Consider the following 21,004-nt stretch of genomic DNA (forward strand, 5'->3'; position numbering starts at 1 on the left):
CCAAACTCATGGTCTTATTTTAAGGAGGTAATGTGCCTACACTCAAGTTCTAATTTGTAAGGACATAAAGTACCTATACTCATGCTCTTATTTTTAAAGTGGCAAAGTACCCATACTCATGCACTTACTTTTAAGGAGGTAAAATACTTTCAAATGTATTCATGCTCTTATTTTTAAGGCAGTAAAGTACCTATACTTATATTTGGAAATGGAAAACAACACTATATTCCACGGTACACTTTGTAATACAACCAAAAATAAGACAATTAAAGTTGTAAACCTTTTCTCCTTAACATTCTGAGTTAAAAATTGATGTTGACAAATGTACCAAATGTATCCTGGGAAAAAACAAAATGGAAGATTTGCTAAATTCTCAAATGTGATTATATTTTCTTCTTGAGTGAATCATTTGTGAGTCTAGAAAGAATCCCATGATCTACTGGAAAATAACAAGAATGTTGTATCCCTATTTCCTCAAGAAAAACAAGAATTTGTGCATATAGTATGGACTGGATATATCTTACCAAGTAAAAAGGATCCTTAAACAAAGATATTTAAATTGTTTCAACTAAACTTAACCAGACTGGTAATCCATTCTTTATTTGAAATTTAAGTGTAATTTCACCTGAGTGTTGAATCTGCAGCATACAAGTCCAGTGTTTTAAAGCATAATATGTTAAACTTTAAGTCATTATTTTGTGCTTAAATCCATTTGAAATACATCTGTTTCTTATCCAGCAAAACAATATATACATCTTTAGACGTACTAATGCCCTGCACAATCACTCCTTCAAGCTTCTGCTTTTTTCAATGCCTTTCACTTTAGACCAGTTAAAAATATAAAATCAAACTTTATAAGATTCAGTCAAAATTGTGATAGCAAAAATAAAAGAAATAATACCAGGATTTATATTTAATACTCACAATATCATGGATCATTTGAATACTGTAATATATTCTTAAACTTAATGAATATTACATGAACTGCATCCAAATGAATGATTTCTTGTTCTAATCAATAATCATATATGGCTTGAAAAGTAAAATAGAGCAACTTGTTTTCTTAAATATGTCTACCAAATACACTCACTTAACAGTCAAGTCTGATTGCCAGACCCAAAGCTGGCATCATATGTTGTACTGGCAGATATGGGTCTATGCAGTTTAATAAGAGTGATCAGAAGAACAAAAAACAAACCCTGATCTGATGACATATTATGTGAAGGCAGATCAGGGTATATGTTGTTGGCAGTTGAACTCAATTTATAACTAAGTACAGATGGTAATGCTTCTAATATAAAGGAATCAGGTATGCACTGCAACATTATGTATTTTTCTTTTCCTCTTTTATCCAAAAGTACAGTCTAAGACTTTTGAATTTTAAGCAGTTGCAATGGCAAAGTATTCCATTTGTACTGAGTACTTACTGAAAAGTACTCATTTTTCTACTCCTTATTATGAAAGCTGAAAGTACTTGTACTCTAACTTCACAAAACAAAGTTACTTGTACTTGAGTACTCATAATGTACTCTGCTCCATGTCTGCTATTAACAGGTAATAACTCGACAAGGAGGTACGAACTTGGGGTTTTACAGATCAAAAAGAAACCAATGAACATAATTAATAATGTAAGACAGATTTAAGAAAAACTTGTAACAAGAATTCCACAGAATGATATGTCTCGCCTGATCTCACAAAATCTAATTATTATTCATCATCAGGAATGAATTTATAATATGTATTCTGCATGTGCAACAGTTTAAAATAATGGAGCTACATGCTAGAACTTAATGTTGATGCATCTAGTCACACATGCATATGTCTTGTACTTATAATTCACTAAATGATACTTACATTGGCTCCTGGATCAGGTGATACCATCTTTTTGCGACGAATCATGAAGTAGATGAAAAATCCAAGAATCACAAGCAAAAAACCAAGTATAAGAGCCATGAAGAATGACAGAGCTGTAAAGCCCTGTTGATAAAACAGCTGAAAATGTGAAAAGAAAGGATGAAGGAACGTTGTGCACAGTTGAACTGTTTGTTCTGCATAGAAAATGTTAACATGGCTATAAAAACTAACCAAAAACATGAGTCAAATTTTTCACAACATATACATCACTGACTGACAAATAGACAAGTGTGTAATTACATTTAGGAAACAATGTCAAATTCTGTGACTACCCTACATCAAAAGTTGTACACAGTTGTCACAAGATTGATGAAATGCAAAGGTTCCAAGTCTGTGTTTAATTACCTTGACTGCATCTTCTTCAAACTATGACACCAATGTTACACAATTTTTGTGCAGCTAGCTATCTTCCTTAGCTGTTAATTTTGATTTCATTTGCAACAAACGGTCTAATTGTTAGAGTCTATCTAATTAACAAACAGTCTAATTGTTAGGGTGGATCTAATCAACAGCCTAATTCTTAGAGTGTATCTAATCAACAAACAGAATAATTCTTAGAGTGTATCTAATTAACAAACAGTCTAATTGTTAGAGTGTATCTAATCAACAAATAGAATAATTCTTAGAATGTATCTAATAAAAAATACAGCCTAATTATTAGAGTGTATTTAATCAACAAACAGCATTATTCTCTGAATATGTCTAATCAACAAACAGTTTGTGTGTGTGTGTGTGTGTGATTTGGCTTTTTAATGTAGCTTTAACTATTTTTCAGTCATATCGCTATGATGTATTCAGTGTGACAGTTTATAGTGATGTCTAGCACTGGGGCATCATGCCAAAGACATGTAGCATGATGTCCCACCCAGTCACATTATCTTGACACCAGGCCGACCAGTCCTAACACTAAACTATTAATGCTGAGCTCCAAGTGAGGCAGCTGTTAGTACCATTTTTGTAACTCTTTGGTATGACTCAGCCAGGGATCTTAAACACAGTCTCCTGCATCTGATGCAGATGCTCTAACAACCAGATTACTGGAGCAGTCAATCAACAAATAGCCTAATTCTTAGAGTGTATCTAATCAACAAACAAATTCTTACAGTGCATCTAATCAATAAACAGCTGAATTCTTAGAGTGTGTCTAATCAACAAACAGCCTAATTCTTTGAGTGTATCTAATCAACAAACAGACAAATTCTTACAGTGCATATAATCAACAAACAGACAAATTCTTAGAGTGTGTCTAATCAACAAACAGCCTAAGTCTTAGAGTGTATCTAATCAACAAACAGACAAATTCTTAGAGTGTATCTAATCAACAAATAGCCTAATTCTTACAGTGTATCTAATCAACAAACAGGCAAATTCTTAGAGTGTGTCTAATCAACAAACAGCCTAATTCTTAGAGTGTATCTAATCAACAAACAGAAAAATTCTTTGAGTGCATATAATCAACAAACAGACAAATTCTTAGAGTGCATCTAATCAATTAACAGCCGAATTCATAGAGTGAATCTAATCAACAAAAAGACATATTCTTAGAGTGCATATAATCAACAAACAGCCTAATTCATGGTGTATCTAATCAACAAACTGCCTAATTCTTTGAATGAATCTAATCAACCAACAGCCTAATTTTTAGAGTGTATCTAATCTAAAAACAGCCAAATTCTTAGAGTGTGTCTAATCAACAAACAGACAAATTCTCAGAGTGTATCTAATCAACAAACAGCCTAATTCTTAGAGTGTGTATAATCAACAAACAGCCTAATTCTTAGAGTGTATCTAATCAACAAACAGACAAATTCTTAGAGTGCATTTTATCAACAAACAGACAAATTCTTAGAGTGTATCTAATCAACAAACAGCCTAATTCTTAGAGTGTATCTAATCAACAAACAGACAAATTCTTAGAGTGTGTCTAATCAACAAACAGCCTAATTCATGGCGAATCTAATCAACAAACTGCTTAATACTTTGAATGGATCTAATCAACCAACAGCCTAATTTTTAGAGTGTATCTAATCTAAAAACAGCCAAATTCTTCGAGTATATAATCAAATGTTATCAATCTGCTTATATTGCCAATACTGAATAAAATAAATTCTAGAAGATGTCAAGAATTATTTTGCATGGAGGCAATAGGTACTATAATGAGACTACCATGAAAGGTACTTGTAGTTTGGTTTATAAAATCCGTCATAATTAAAAACCTGTTAACATGAATGATATGCTTGTCCCAATCAGAAATACTACCTTGTACTCTTTAAGATCAGCTTCAAACCTGTGACAATCTTGCCATGTTCAAATAGGAATGACAATCTTGCCATATTCAAATGGAGATGACAATCTTGCCATGTTCAAATGGGGATGACAATCTTGCCATATTCAAACAGGGATGACAATCTTGCCATGTTCAAATGGAGATGACAATATTGCCATATTCAAATGGGGATGACAATCTTGCCATGTTCAAATTGGGATGACAATTATGTCATGTTCAAATGGGGATGACAATCTTGCCATGTTCAAATTGGGATGACAATTATGTCATGTTCAAATTGGGATGACAATCTTGCCATGTTCAAATGGAGATGACAATCTGGCCACATTCAAATCGGGATGACAATCTTGCCATGTTTAAATTGGGATGACAATTATGTCATGTTCAAATGGGGATGACAATCTTCCCATGTTCAAATTTGGATGACAATTCTGTCATGTTCAAATGGAGATGAAATTTATTTCATGTTCAAATGGAGATGACATTTATTTCATGTTCAAATTGGGATGTTGCAACTACCGAAGCATACTATAATATTTCCAACCAATTTTTTCTGGCAGTTTCTCCTTTTTTCTTATGTACATCCATAAATCAGTGACTAACATGACACACTGATAGACATTAAGCAAGTTTTAACTGAAATATCTGTGTGATATTAACCCATAATAATGTTCATTGTTACTTTCTTTTTGATAAATGTTGTATACATGTGTAAAATTTTGTATTTCCTTGAGTGCTTCATATGAGATTAGCTAAATGAGTTGTAACCTCTGAAAATAAATTATCATTATTATTATTATTTAGACCATAGCACAGCATGGCTGATTCTAGAGATTACTGATCAATGGATCTCAATGACCTGTACCTTTGGTCAGGATATGTGTTCTTGAACTAATGTTAGTGTGTAGAAACCAAGACTTTCTTATTCAACAAAATATGCCCATGAACATTAACATTTAGACCCCAGAATCCATGGGTGTCTTTATCTCCCCAAGTGCAAGCCGTCCACAAAGTTTGGTCAAGGACTTTCTCAAGAACAAAAGTTTTTTTTAGCAAATCCCATTGTTCAAGAGTCAATATGAATTTTCCCTTAGGAATTTTGACCACAAACTTTGGCTAAGGCATGTGGTCTAAAACAGACACTATTATGCAACAAGAGTATCAAGAACAGCACATGATATGCCTAACCATTATCTAAAAGTTTTCTTTGTTGATAACTTAAATGTGTTGCAGTAACCATTTTTCTTTCAATCACAGTGACATTGATCCTTGACTTTTGACCCCAAAATAGATAAAGTTTTTTCCTTACCTAAGGTGTAAGCCAGCCACATAATTTATCCAGGTCTGTGATGTAGAATGAATGTTACTCTGGAAACTATTTTTCTAATTTTAGTCAAAGTAACTTAGATGTTTGTCTTTTTGACCTCCAAATCAGTACGCTTCTTCCTTACCCCAAATACAAGCCATCCATAAAGTTTGATTGAGGTCTTTCATGCAGAAATGATGTTATTGTGTGGAAACATTTTGATTCGTTCAGTTCAGTGACCATAACCTTTGTGACCTTTTGACTCTAAAGTCAATTGGGTTCTTCCCCACTGCAGGTGCAAGCCATCCCCAACATTTGGAAACAACAGATGATGGATAACTCAAGTTATTGTCCAGAAACCATTTTTCTTCTTTCTGTCTGAGATTCTTACCTTTTAACGTTTAATCCCAAATAAATTGGGTTCTTTCTTAACCTAAGTGCAAACCATTTACAAATACTGATAACTGTGTATGGTCAATAGCATGAGTTATTGTGCAGACTTTGACCTTTGTCTTTTGGACTCCAAAATAAACTAGGTTCTTTCTTACCTCCAGTGCAAGACATTGACAATGTTAGTTTACTTATTGCTAAACTATAGCATTTACAAGATTGGCAGATTAGGGACTGAAACTTACACAGTGCATATCAATGAGTAGTATAAAGCAAAGATACCAAAATGTATTAACTATATTTGTAAAATAAAGTCACTACAACTAAAAGAAAGCATAATACGTATCATATACCTTTGAGCAAGTCCTTTATTGGTAACATAAACTTTGTGGAAGAAACTTCTAAAAACATTGTCTATGTATATTTTAGTACTAAGGCAACTGTTAGACAAAGAATTGACTTTCCATTCAATATTATGTTAGCAAAATGACTATTATAAAGAAAATTAGTACTTACATTGTCCTTGTAAGTGTTTACCCTTTTCAACCCAACCTCAGCAATAAATGGCCCATATTCTTCAGATGCATTCTGAAATACCATTTAAGATATGGAATACTTTTACAAGTATAAACAGATCAAAACAATATTCATTAAAAATCAGTCTTACTAGAAACAAGACTAATAACAAATCATTAAAAAGGAACTTCACCACTTTTTTGTGAAAACAATTCTTTATTATATATTCATCAACTGAAAAATTCCTGAATCTTTTCATTCCAAAAATATGACAAATGCATTCCAGGATTTATAAATGCATAAGAAAGCATTCACTGCCATGTATGTTGACCAAGGCAGATATTTCTACTTTCTGCAATTGGTATGACCTTACCTCCTTTTTTATTTTCTTCCTCTAATTTCAACTGACTATCCTACACTTAAATTGAAAATCACTTATTCAGTTTAAGGCCACTTCTGTGTTTATTTTTATTTTATACCTGCGTGATGGTAGGTTTTGCTGTGATCTACCACACGCAAAACAGAGACAAGGTAACTTTCATGCTTTTCCAGTACTGTGATGCTTGTATTTATCAATTTTGTACTTTAGTATTAATAAGGAAAGACTGCAATCAATCAAACACTTGCCAATCAGAAATGGTGGTTCCATCATGACTCTTGTTTGTAATATTTTACTCTAAACATTTTGAATCAGGAAGATGATTGGAAAAGGGGAGATCCTTTTTGTTAGTTTACAAGGGCCAATCAGAAATGGTGGTTCCATCAGACTTTTGTTTGTAATATTTTACTCCAAACATTTTGAATCAGGAAGATGATTGGAAAAGGGGAGATCCTTTTTGTTAGTTTACAAGTGGATAATGAACACATCTTACAAAATTACAAGGAGGGCTAAACAATCTCTCAAGTGTTACAATGCATGTGCATCATCAGGAAAACATGATTGGGAAAGAGATATTAATAGTTAATACAATTAAGTTCAGCAATATTTTACATACTTCCCAACCTCTCTACTTTGAGCACAAGGTATGAGACCCTCCCAGGTTTATTCAGAGAAAAATTTCTTGATAATCCAAATGACAAGTCTGACTTTACACCAAAGTACAGTGTGCAAGTTTTCATCCAGTGTGCTGTATGTGCAGATTGAAGGGCTATTCGTTATGAAAAATGAACAAGAGTAAAGTCGGGGGGGGGGGGGGAGGGGGAAGAAGTAGAATCATAATGATAATCCCAGTGAAAAGTCTGGCTTTTCACCAAAATACAGTATGCCAGTATTCATCCAGTGTGCTGTATGTGCAGATTGAAGGGCTATTCATCAAGAAAAAGGAACAAGAGTAAAGTCGGGGGAAAAAAGTAGAATCCCAATGACAAGTACAGTGTGCAAGTGTTCATCCAGTGTGCTGTATGTGAAGATTGAAGGGCTATTCATCATGAAAAAATAACAAGAGTTAAGTTGGGGTGGGGGAAGTAGTAGAATCCCAATGATAACCGCAATGACAAGTACAGTGTGCAAGTGTTCATCCAGTGTGCTGAATGTGAAGATTGAAGGGCTATTCATCATGAAAAAATAACAAGAGTAAAGTTGGGGGATAGAATAGAATCCCAATGACAAGTCTGACTTTACACCAAGGTACAGGATACAAGTGTTCATCCAGTGTGCTGTAGGTGCCCATTGAAGGGCCATTCATCATGGAAAAGGAACAAGAGTAAAGTTGGGGGACAGAAGTAGAATCCCAATGATAATCCCAATGACAAGTCTGACTTTACACCAAAGTACAGGGTACAAGTGTTCATCCAGTGTACTGTAGGTGCCCATTGAAGGGCCATTCATCATGGAAAAGGAACAAGAGTAAAGTTGGGGGACAGAAGTAGAATCCCAATGATAATCCCAATGACAAGTCTGACTTTACACCAAAGTACAGGGTACAAGTGTTCATCCAATGTGCTGTATGCGCAGATTGCAGGACTATTCATCATGAAAAAAGGAACAAGAGTAAAGTTGGGGGGGGGGGGGCTGAAGAGGTGACCTTGAATGCTACCATTATGTGCCATTAAGTGTCAAATATTAAAGACTCTTTTTTTATGAACAGAGACTGTTGTTTACATTTTGTTTCTGTATCAGAGACACTGATTTGGTTTTCTTTGTGTTTTATATATCTATATATATATATATATAGAGAGAGAGAGAGAGAGAGAGAGAGAGAGAGAGAGAGAGTTATTTCTTTTGAAAATGAATATTTGTTGGCTTTGAAACACTTGTGTTAAATTTCTTGTGGTTTTTTTTACCTTGTTTACTGGTATCTTTTAACATTTTGGCTGGGCAAAAAACAAAACTAAAAAAGACATGGCATAACCAATGTAAAATAAATTCTAGTAGTACCCTAACAGCACAGAATTTGGCATGAAACTGGTATAGGAATTAAAAAGTCTGCAGATATCGCTGACCTTGGATGAGTAACCCTTACATGTAATAGAACAAATGATTGAAAACAGGACAGTTCAGACACAGAGAAAGCATGCTACCAATAACTGTCCTTTTTTGACAGTTGGAAATCTTTGAGATTTTTGGAGGAGAGTTTTTAAAAACTAAAATCATTCAATTTCAACTTACCTCTGACCCTTTGTAGGTGCAGGATACATCAAAGTAATTGAATCCTGCTTGAAGAATATCTTTGCTTGCTTCTGCCTCAAATGATAAGCTGATACTCGCATTTTCTGCATGAGAAATATTACTGATCTTATAAAACCATACCAAAAAGTTCAAAACTTCAAAAAAGTTTAATTTTGCTAAAGAAAAATAAATAACTAACAATGTCATGATGTAAATCACTCAACATATTCTATCCATCAATGAAATGTCACTATTATAAACAACAATTTTATTCATAATCCATTAACCAACAGGAGTACAGGTGGATAACCAACAATATGTGGGTTGGAATAGAGAACTGATAATGAGGCAAAGGGAGTTTAGAGCCTTGCAAAGTGATAGACTATGACAGATAATCCATTCTGGGCTGGATAGAATTCAAACCCATTACCATTTGGTTGTGTGTCTAAACTAATGCATATGCTACAAAATGAAGTAAGAAAATATTACTTTTATATGCTACTTTTTAAAGTGCAGCAACATACAAAGTTTCCTCAGCGTAAGGTCAAAACAAAGTCTGATTAGTCTAGACTAACTGGGTTAAAGATACAATGTCTGAAAATACAAATGCCACATCATAAAAATTAATTCACAGTAATCTACTTATGGTATGGAAGAATTATTCTCTTTGTGATATATCCACATACCAATTTCATGACTATGGGAAACACAGTCCAAGATACTGTTGATTACTTTGAATGAACTAAGAGTCATAACTGGACCTTCATGAAACATAAATACTTCTTCAAATATTTTCCAATACTGTCAACTGAATAGTTTGTGACTAATTCAAATTGCAAATATTTTTAATTATATTTCTGAGATTCGTTGCATGGTGAACACAATTTGTAGATAACAGGAGGCTAGACAAAAATGCTTAATGACATTCACTGAAAGTATGATTGGTGAAATGTTGAATATAATATATCACATTAGAATAGACAACATTACAGCATAAAATCAATTAGAACAGACTACGCTGCTGCAAAGTATTAATTATTTTATAATAGACAAAATGCCAAATAGCTTATATCACACTATGCTGCTGCAAAGTATTAATTATTTTATGATATCAAATTGCTACATCATTTAAGGATATGGTTAGTCACTGTATAGTGATTCTCCCATTGAGTAATTAAAATCTTTACATCAAGTGAAAGATTCTTAGCACAGCATCAAAATAATTGCTGCATAGTGAAGTTGTTTAAATTACATTCTACATCAACTTTTCTGCACATATTTTACATTAGTGACTTTAGCTAATTTAGACCTTCTATGTAGATCCAAATGTAGTTATATGGAAAAGCGGCATGAATGTCCTGGTTTGTAATGTACAACAATTGTGTAAATATTTTTCTCACCATTTCATGAAGTGTAATGATGAAATGGTTTTAATTCTTTGTGGTTAAAAGCTAGATTTACATTTTTTTCTCATCAAAAACCAATCTTTTAACAAAGCAAAGTCCTACAATAGGTTAAGTAAGAACACTTTGTATTGATCCAGCCAAATAAAGATGAGACGCCCAAATGTTCAGGGTAAAGGTTCTCATCATTTGAAGAAGAAAAACATCTGATGTTAAATACATAAGGAGGATACACTGCAAAGTGTTAAAAGAATATTTTCATTTCAGTTGCAACACAATATTTCATAGCAATCTTTTCATAAATCAAATCCATGATGCAAAATAACTGCATAGTTATATGTAGTGTGAAATTATGAATTCATTGCAGATTGAGCCATTACATGAATGAATGCTGTTTTCTCTAAAGCATTCAATCACTGAAGTTGGATGTAATACATTAAATGGAAATTATGAACTTATGGTCTGAACCTGCTATACTCTGGCATTTAAATGAGTTTAATTGTTTACATATATTACTGAATGTACCGGTAATGGAGGGGCCCTTAGTAGCTGAGTGGTCTAAAGCGCTCTCTGCTATGGATCACTGCCATCTCATCTCTGTCTGCTTGGGTTCAAGGCTAGGATTCAGCCAATGTGGGTATGTAAGAAAGCTTGCCAATAGCTTCTCGTGGGTCAGTGGTTCTTCCCAGGGTTTTCCCAGGTTCTATCTCCACCATTAAAACTGGCCACCATGCATAGTCTACCGTGTGCTGAAAAATGGCATTAAACCCCACAACAACAAAAACAACAACCGGTAATGGATTTTAGATCATGTAGATACAATACTTACACCAAATTCATTTCTGCTTCAATGATTTTCTATAACATATATTGTAGTCACATAGCTTTCAAGTACATTACCATATAATTCATGAGTTCTTTTGGTGTTTTTTCAAAGACCATGGATTCCTGCCTCTTGGTTACTTGATTTGGAAGTATTTCATAACTAAGACAGTTTTGTTTTGGGTCTTTTTATAAAAAAACAAATTAAATATTAAAGTGAAAAACTTTAAATTTCAAATAATATTCTAGTCATTGCATAGCATCTAAGAAATGCCATAAAATAATTCACAATTCATGTGATATAACTGGCAAATGTTAAATGCACTACAGCATAGCTTGATGAGCAACTGCAAACTCAATTCCTCCAAAACGTAAAACAAATAAAAGTGGATGTTAAAATGTATGACATGAAATGCAATTTGAATTATTTCAAACTGCTTATTTTCAGTAATATGCATAAATCATCTTATAAAAAAATCTTATTCCATATCTTGATGATATAAGCCAATTTACTTATTTTTATAAAAATCTTATCAGCCACTAGTAAACAAGCTGAGCCAATCAGACTAGAGTGGCAATAAGTTCAAACAATTAGCTCCATAATAATCCCATTAAAAAAAATTGATCTCACTCATTACTCAGTCCATCCAAGATAGTGATTATATAACCACATTCCAAGTTTGATCAAAGTAGGATCTGAAATATCACCTCCAAAGTGATAACATGCTCAGCCAATCAGACGAAAGGTCACCTCATCAATTATGAGTCAACTCCACTCATTACTGAACTAAAGCAAGATCTTAATAATATGAGCCAATGTTCCAAGTTTGATCAATGCTGATTAAATATATGGCTTCCAATCTGATGCAAGATCTTTATGAATATCCATGGATCTTGCTCAATATCAAACTTGTCCATGATTTGTGATGATACATGTCAATATTCCAAGTCTGACTTAAACTGCGTCAGAAATATGGACTTCAGAGTGGTCACAAGCAAACGTTGATGGACAGGCAATTGATGAAGTACAAAGGACAACACACAATGCACAGTGACTGCAAGGCTATACCATAAAATCAATTGGTCTTACAGCCAGGTGGGCTGAAAATTTAACTTAACGTGCTGTAACCCTGACATCAAAATCAATCTAGGATGTTGAATGAGTGATTTCAATGTCTCACTTTCACAATGGAAAAAGGCATGAAGACAACATGAATGTATTTCTAAATCAAGAAGAAAATAGGATAGGGAAAGACCATACTCAGGGCTGGAAAACTCATTTGTCTGGCAGACGAAAAAGCAGTAAATACTAAGCAGATAAACTAACTTGTTACTTGCCAGCAAAACATGTATCAAGCACTTAAGGGAACCATCTGGAAGTAATATTTATGAAAATTTCTTTTATACAAAGATAAATTTGAACTGACATATTTATAAATGAAACAAATGAAACCTGGCTTCAGCACACACACACACAGACACACACACAAACACACACACACACAGAAGTGGTATATTTATACAAGCAGCTGCTTTGGTAAGTTTTACTGTGATAGAGTAGAAATAGAAATATGTTCACATAACATGGATGACCCACTACAATGCCTACAAATGACCTAAATACAAACACTGAACCAAGATGTGAGAGATGCCCTACTATGGTAAGGCATCAAAACAAAATCTGGATTTCAATTAATTATTTGTTCTATGTAAAATCTTTCCAGCCCTGCAATTGTCTAGTAGTGCGATTTACCATTAAGCACGCCAATGCTCCAGTTAAACTTAAGTCTATCATTGTATGTGATATTGGAGGAGTTTGACAATGTTCCATAATATGTCTTTAATCCCTCAGTCAAATCAACTCTAACAAGAACACTGTGAGCAGAACCATTTCCGATGTTGGATACTTTGATGAAAACCTGTACAGTGCTTGACACCTGAAATTATTCAAATATATCACATGAAACTATTCACATATAAAAAATTCCAACAAATATTTAATTTCTATTGTTCTATATATACATGCACCATGATAAAATCCTCCATAGCAATGCATGACAATACTTTAAATAATTCAAATTTGTCATGTGATGCTACTGATATAACCTTTGAAATTTCCACCAGATATTTTGGATATGACACAAGTGTGATATCAATCAACAGGCAGTGCTCAAAAATCAGATAGCCCGATGCCCAAAGCCCCTCTAATTTTAGTTCAGGCCCATCCTGTATTCCCATGTGAGGCGCCTGTTGGACTTGTCGAAAAAGAAAATAGTTTGCCTGAGGAAACTTTGATGAAATGATTAAATGTACTTTCAAAATATTGACATAATGCCATAACACAGTGTAATCTAAATCAAAATACCACCATCCTACGTGAAATTGAAATCTTATTTCAATCAAATGGAAGCTTTGCCAAAAATATTATTTTGTACTCTCAATCCCCTGACACTATCATGTTTCAAGAAAACACAATTTTCTTTACACATAATCTTAAAAAAAAAAAAACAATAAAAAAATCAACAAAACGAAGCATCTTTCAGTCAATGCCCATTACATGTAGCATGTATAAATGGTGATCTGTAATGATTGAACTGCCTTGAGCAGTTTACATAGTGGACTAAAAGAAAAGAGGTCAGATGTCATATCAAAGTTTCACATTAACTGGCTGACAATAGCTAGTGAGATGTGCTGAAGATTGCAGTGGGTGAACCCATTGTGCTAACTTGCATAGGTAGCATCAGGAAGTGGAACAACCCATTATAGGTAAATCAATGAGATATTAGAATGCAATACAAAAACAAAAGTTGTTACATATTATTGCCTTGAAAGAGAATGTTTAAGCCACTATGTGTTATATTTTTGACAAGTTTGTGAACAGCGACAATGTTTCTTTGAAGTCAGATTTTACTGCATAAATTGAATGCAAAGCATGATCATTTCAGTTATGGGAATAGTGTTCAAGTGTAATTCATTTTTATTAAATTTATATTTGAACTGTAGCTAATACAATGTTGTGACTGAGAATATTAGAGGAAATTTTGAGCTTGTGGAAACTGGAGTCCGGCATACATGTCAATTTTTCAAAAGCCATGTAGGGAGAATAACAAACAAAATAGGGCAACTGGGACCAAAAATATGGAGGTTGGAGGTTTTTGTGCAGCATTTTTTAAGTGCTAGTTTCAATAAATATTGACTGATCTTCCAGGTCCAATAAGGGTAAAATTCTCATAGGAGGCACCAGAGGTGCCCGCAGAAACTTGGGGAGGGGGGCACATGTAGTGGTCAGCCATGACAATTTATGGATGTAGACAAAAGCATGTTTAAAGGTGAAATTGGGGGGATGGGGTGACTATTGACCCCACCCCCTTGCCCCAATGTGTGTGTGCTCATGGGACATGCCGTTTCTCCCTGTGACACGCCTTATTTTCCCCCAGAACAACCATCCATTTTCATATTCTGGTCAGCTGTGGGTAAACTGCATTAATAGCTAAAGGTTAGACTTAAGTACACAAGCATAAGGCCAATGTGACTAATTAACAGTTAATCCTTATCACAGCATTTATCTTGTGAAAAGGGCTGCAATTCAGACATACTTCAAAGAAACCATGTGTTAAAGTCTATGTATATTGTTATGTATATTTGATTTAATTATATCTGATTTAATATATATTTATTTCAAATTAATTGTTTGTTTGTCAGTTTTAAATTTTTTTTATTTTTCCTTACATGCTATTTTGTAATGTAAATTTATTTACTGGAGATGATACTTTTTCCAGAAAATACAAGGAACTGTAGACTTCAACACTACAGGTTATAGCATACATCATCATCTACCATCTTGGATTCTTCGTTGGGACTTGAACTTGAAATCATTAGAACATTTTATTATTAGGAATCCTAAAATTTTATTCATGGAATATTCTTGGATTATTTTTGGATTTGATTCTTAAAACTGTTAAGTTGATATTTTTTCATTTTTACAGAATTTGATTCTTAAACCTGTAAGTTGATATTTTTTCATTTTTACAGAATTTTTCCAGGGAAATAAATTATTATATTTTTTCAAAGCTTGTTGTTTTCACTCTTTCTTGTGTTACTGTTTATTCTAGCCTTAACATGTAACATAAGAATATAAGCACCTGCAATTGATTGGCAAATAAACAATGTCATATTTTGTTGTAGCTTATGATGCCTAGAACTTCATTTTAACAGTTCAAAATCTGCAGTCACAACTTACTGTACATGTGGCAACTTTTTTTCCCATGTTTTATATCCCACCTTATTTCCTTAGGTTTAACTCTTATGGTATGTAACAGTTTACTATATAAAATATTTAATCTGAATTAAGAGAAAATTGCACAGCATTCAGTGATCATTCATGGGATAACAAACTAACTGGAGACAATTTTATTTTTATAATTTTTTTCTCCAATATAGTACTGTTGTAGGGATTTTTAAACATCTGAAATTTACATGAATAATGTTTAATCTAATCAATCTATTTACTGAAGAAGAAAAAACTTTGTAGTGTGACATTAATTATTTCATCACAAGAGTAGTCACAAGTGATAAATTAGAATACGGCATCTGTGGATTGTATACAATCTATGTTTTTGGGATTGTTTTGAGAAATGAAATTTGACAGACATAATAATAATAACTGGGAATTCTCTGCAAAAAAATCTGGAGATAATATGGGACTGGGAGGTAGGTGTGGATATACCTCCAAAATCAGGAGGTTTTTCTCCTGGCTTGAGAGTTGACAAATACAAACTGTCCAGGCTTGTGGAATTTCAGTCAGGGTTTGTGAGTTTATTTAAGTCATCAATATGTAAACAAAAAAATAAGAACAACTGTTTCGTCTGTGTAGACCTTTGATACCCTCAGTCACCAGAATTTGGAGACGCTTTTGGAAAACTGGAGTTTCAGGTGAGATAAGACCGATAACATTGACAGACTTGCATTTTGTACATTCCACATAATAATCAATAAATTATACAATAATCAGTCTTACTGACTAAAATTGGTTTTTGTTTAAGAGTACACTTTTTCTTCTCCACCTTTTGAAATTGAGAATTTTTTATTTCTGTATTCTTGAGTTCTTTTGCCAACAAGGGATTTTTTTGCTTTTAACTTATCATGGCTTCAGAATAATCCATGGTCCAGGAAAAGTTTTGGAAGGTCCACAGGATGCACAATCTAAGAATAATGGGTGGCCAAGACTAGTATCTGAAGGTACAGGAAACACTGGAAGAGTTTACAAGAGAACACTACATGACATCAAAGGCGCCCAACTGTTAAGATACACTGCTGAGTGGTTATTGGCAGCATTGTAAAAAATATGTGGGTATTTTGTTGTATAATAAATAGTTCAATAATCTGTGCTAATTTCAATAAAAACATAAAAATATCATCTTAGCTAAGCTGCTCTACAATTTGGTCTGTATATAAACAAGTTGGAAAAAAACTTTTTCTATTGTGCAGAAATTAAAGTGGGTGGGTCTGATAATCAGTGGGTATAACTCTCCAAAACAATGTTGCAAAATGCTGACTAAGCTGCATATAAAAATTGGTTCAGATCTAGAAACAATTAGGAGAGTTATTAAGCAGAAACAAAAGTGGGTGGGACCAACAATCAGCGGTTATAACACTGCTAGACTATAATGTACAAAAATGCTAACAAATGAACTCAGGAAAGGTTTCACCCAAAATCTAAATGCATCTCAAATTTCACTGAAATCAAGTCATACATTTTGCAGAAAGAAAGTGGGCTGACAGAAGAAAAAGTAGATGGATATACAGGCTCAATTTAGTGTCACTCTTTATTTGTAAGCAGAGGATAAAAATAAGATTGAAAAGATAATGAATCAAAAAGTAAGTCTGAATGTAAGCAGTGTATTTTTTCTATGATAAGCCCAGGGGGGACAACTAAATAAAACTGATGGAGGGATAGGGGTAAAGGATTATCACTGAATATGATTTACCTAAAACAACATTTGCTACATTTTTTAAAATGATAGTGTGGAGTAGTCTAAACAACCAGTATGAGTTTGCCAATGAAGAATTACAATAATAAATGGCAAGGCTAAAAATCAGTCTCTCTCTGTCTGTCTATCTGTCTCACTCTCTCTCTCTCTCTCTCTCTCTCTCTGTCTGTCTCTCTCTCTCTCTCTCAAATGTTACCAATGCATCCTATTACATATACTCACTTCTACTGCCATTGTGAGATTAAGTCTAGGGTAAGTGGCTGTACTACTGTTGATGCTGACAACACTTGCCCTCTGACCAACTGATGAAGGACTGGTTTGTGAATTCACAAGATGGATTATCTGTAACACATAAGATGTATAATAGAGTTACAAGACTGTAAATATCTTCTACCATTTATCTGTTTGTATAATATACAAATTCACAGTAAATAAAGATCATAATAAATGGGGAAAAACATTAGATAATTTCTTTTACTTTTAACTTACACTGCAATTCAGAGTACTGTTTCCTGAGGAAGAGTAAAATGTGTCAAAAGCAATATTTCCATAAGTAGTGTTTGCACTTGAAGCACTGCCAGATACTTGAAAATCTTGGCCCAGCAGCAAAAGTAATGAAAACCAATGTCTGTGATATAGGGCCCTCATGGCTGAAAAATAAAAGGAACATTTGTACTACAAACAAACCATATTTTATGTCAAAATAACAATTTTTTTGTTGTTGTGTGTTTTGTGAAATTTAATAACATTTTCTAGTACATAATAAGATATAAATGCTGGCCAATATATCTGATGGAGGATGACCTTGGGAAGAATGCATGGGAAGCTACCCACACACATTTTCATATACCAAAATCAGTTGAACTAAGACTTGAACTCATGAGAACAAAGGTGAGATGTCTGAGTGATCTTCAAACTTAAGCACCTTGGACCACTTAGCTACCTGGGGACCACAGTATAAAATAAGACTATTATTCATAAAATATTTTTCTATCATGCTGTGTTGCATCAATTAACATTACAGTAAACTTGTATGAACAGTAACATCAATACAAAAGGATATCTGCTTATAATGGACATTAAGTATGAACACCCTTCTTGTATAGTGGCCCCTCACCACAATGATGTTCAAGCACCATGATTAACGCAAGTACATTATAGTTTAAAACAGAATTCAACCAATATAATCCATAACTATATAGGCGACTATTGTACTGAGGAATTTTATAATGGGATCCATGACTACACCCATTTGTCTCATGATGCTGCTATACTGAGGTGCCTTTTTACTGGATCCATGACCATACCCATATTATATTGAGGTGTTTTATGATTGATTGATGACTATATCCATGTTATATCAGGGATGGTGTTATAATTATGTAGCTCATAACGGGATCCATGACCATATCTATGTTATACCAGGGATTATGTTATAGTGAGGTGCTTTATAATGAGTAACTATGTACTTAAAGATTTCATCTTTATTTAAAGGAAACCTATTTATAAAGAAAAACATTAAACATTTTTCATAATGATTTATTACTGATAAGTATTAAGAAGGACCCATTTTATTTTTCTAAATTCATGTTCAATTTGTGTGACTGACACAAGTTTCACAAACCTTCCATAATGTAATAAACTTTATTAATGTACTAGTCCAGTTCTATAAAATATAGGCCTGACCATACATTTTAATCTTCAGACTTGTCTGAGGAATGAGTTGGGGCTCGCCTGAGAAATTATTTTGGATTTGGGTTTTTTTGGGTCTAGGTGTGGGTGCTTATGCAGGCTACAGGTTATGAGGCTGTAATGTGGTATCCAAAAGGTCTTTCTGAACTTTTAATAACACAAATTTCCAAACAACATTCTGTTCACCTGGATCATTGTTGACAAGCATAAAGAAAAAATATTTTGGTCAAGGCATCATTGCCTCAGAACAGGCAAAACACAAGTGATTTCTGATTTTTGGGAGGTTTAATGCCATGTTTAGCACATGATATGGCCATACATGGTGGCCAGTATATTTGGTTTAGGACGAGTCCAGGAAACCCCAGGAAGAACCACCTGACCCATGAGAAGCTTTAAGCAAGCTTTTTCACATATCCACACTGGCCAAACCAAGACTCAAACCCAGAACCCCTCAAAACACATAATGGAATGGTAATTATTCATTACACAAATTGTAATAATTAAGAAATGATTTAGCAAATATTTGTGTTTTATCCAGAGAGAATTTAATTTGTGACAACTACTAGACAACAAATATTCCTACCCACAAATTGCTAAATGTTCATTCACAATTCTTAACCATTACTAGAAAAAAGAAATGTCCATTTTATGAACAGGTATTTAAATATATTTTACAATCAGTCCCTTTGATGATTTAAAAATCAAGTTAATAACAAATTTACGTATTGATATTGTGCATGTTTTACATACATCTGTCTCATTATATTCAAACAATCTCATAATTTTTCGCTGCTGCATTTATTCCATTTCTAGATAAGGGCAAATTCCAAATCCTGAAAGTTCCTGGCTGATTTTTATGTCATCTGATACATCTGTACAAATCGTCTCAAAATTGTTTGAAAGGATTGGGGTCAGTGCTCCTAATGAAATGAATCTTGATATTTCTGACACATATTGGCCTTTTTATTTTCTTTATTTGTAGATTGTGTTAAGAATGATAAGAAATTTAAAATAAAACCATATTATCATGTAGCTTCATTTCTTTTATTTTTGGCCTGAATATGTACACTGAAAGTGAAATGACAAGTTTTGCAGTTCAAAAATAGAACAAACATATTTTCAAATATATTTCGGTGTTTCGGTAATATTTCAAACCTCACCTGATCATGCTCTCTAGTTAAACTATTGTGTAGTCTATATTTGATATAGTATTTAACCATATGCCACAAAATAATGAGTTTTAAATAAATCAAACTAGGAATTCATGTTGTAACCAATCACAGGAAGTAAACAAATAAATCCATTCGGAATACTTCCACTCGCAATTGTTTGTACCGTTACCAAGAACATCCAGGGGCGAGCATTTCATAAGCTACGATTGTTCTCTGTTCCTTCGAAATTTGCATTTTTAAGGAAAATAAATTTCCCAGATTTTCTTCACTGGTTATTCTGGCTGAATAAAACATAGGTACTATTAAAAGAACTCTAAATTCCCATTAATTTGGTGTATGACTGACAGGATCGGTGTAGCATTAAATTATGACCCTATATACTTCTGACCCACACTGCTACTAACGTTGAAAGTTGACCCAGGGTCAATTCTTAACGTTGAATATTGATTTCCACAGTCGTTGAATAATGATCTCAGCGTTGAATTTTGATCTGATTTCCGGTAATTTTAACGGATATTGTTTTATGTTCCGCATACAATGGTTTATGAATCGTCAAAAAGGAAATGCATTATATAAAATCAGCAAAAGGAATGTAATGTAGTACATGCAGTAATGAAATTATGAATATAGTTATCTTCCTTATTTGAAAGGGATATAATGGAATTTTGTTTGTACTTCGCCTGCTGCATTCAATCAAACACATCAGAAGTACGCAGTTTTCTAGGCATGACAAACTATGTTTGAACGATTTGTACCAAATTATTCAACTATCAATGCACCTTTTCGAACCTGAACCAAACAAAATCAACCATGGGAATGGACTGAAAAGTACGATAGGGAAACACATTTAATTGTAGCAGGGGGCGGGGAACCGACCATTTTTGGAAGTGTCTAATTTTGAAAC

The 21,004-nt window shown here is 33.5% G+C and overlaps 1 protein-coding gene across 1 annotated transcript in view; it reads right to left on the bottom strand.

The window, feature by feature from the left end:
• The window catches only part of LOC149795347 (limbin-like), a 125,207-nt gene extending 105,024 nt beyond the window's left edge, over positions 1–20,183 (bottom strand). The window contains exons 1-7 of the mRNA XM_089965122.1: positions 20,089–20,183; positions 17,726–17,886; positions 17,459–17,578; positions 13,000–13,183; positions 9,022–9,125; positions 6,414–6,485; positions 1,855–1,992 (exon numbers count right to left, since the gene is read on the bottom strand). Coding sequence (XP_089821248.1) covers positions 1,855–1,992; positions 6,414–6,485; positions 9,022–9,125; positions 13,000–13,183; positions 17,459–17,578; positions 17,726–17,884 — 777 coding nt within the window. The 5' untranslated portion in view covers positions 17,885–17,886; positions 20,089–20,183. The remainder of the gene's footprint in view (positions 1–1,854; positions 1,993–6,413; positions 6,486–9,021; positions 9,126–12,999; positions 13,184–17,458; positions 17,579–17,725; positions 17,887–20,088) is intronic.
• Between the last annotated feature and the right edge of the window lie 821 nt (positions 20,184–21,004).

The sequence above is a fragment of the Sinohyriopsis cumingii genome, chromosome 7 (genome assembly GCF_028554795.1).
Source record: "Sinohyriopsis cumingii isolate HCF-2022 chromosome 7, ASM2855479v2, whole genome shotgun sequence".
Lineage (NCBI taxonomy): Eukaryota > Metazoa > Mollusca > Bivalvia > Unionida > Unionidae > Sinohyriopsis > Sinohyriopsis cumingii.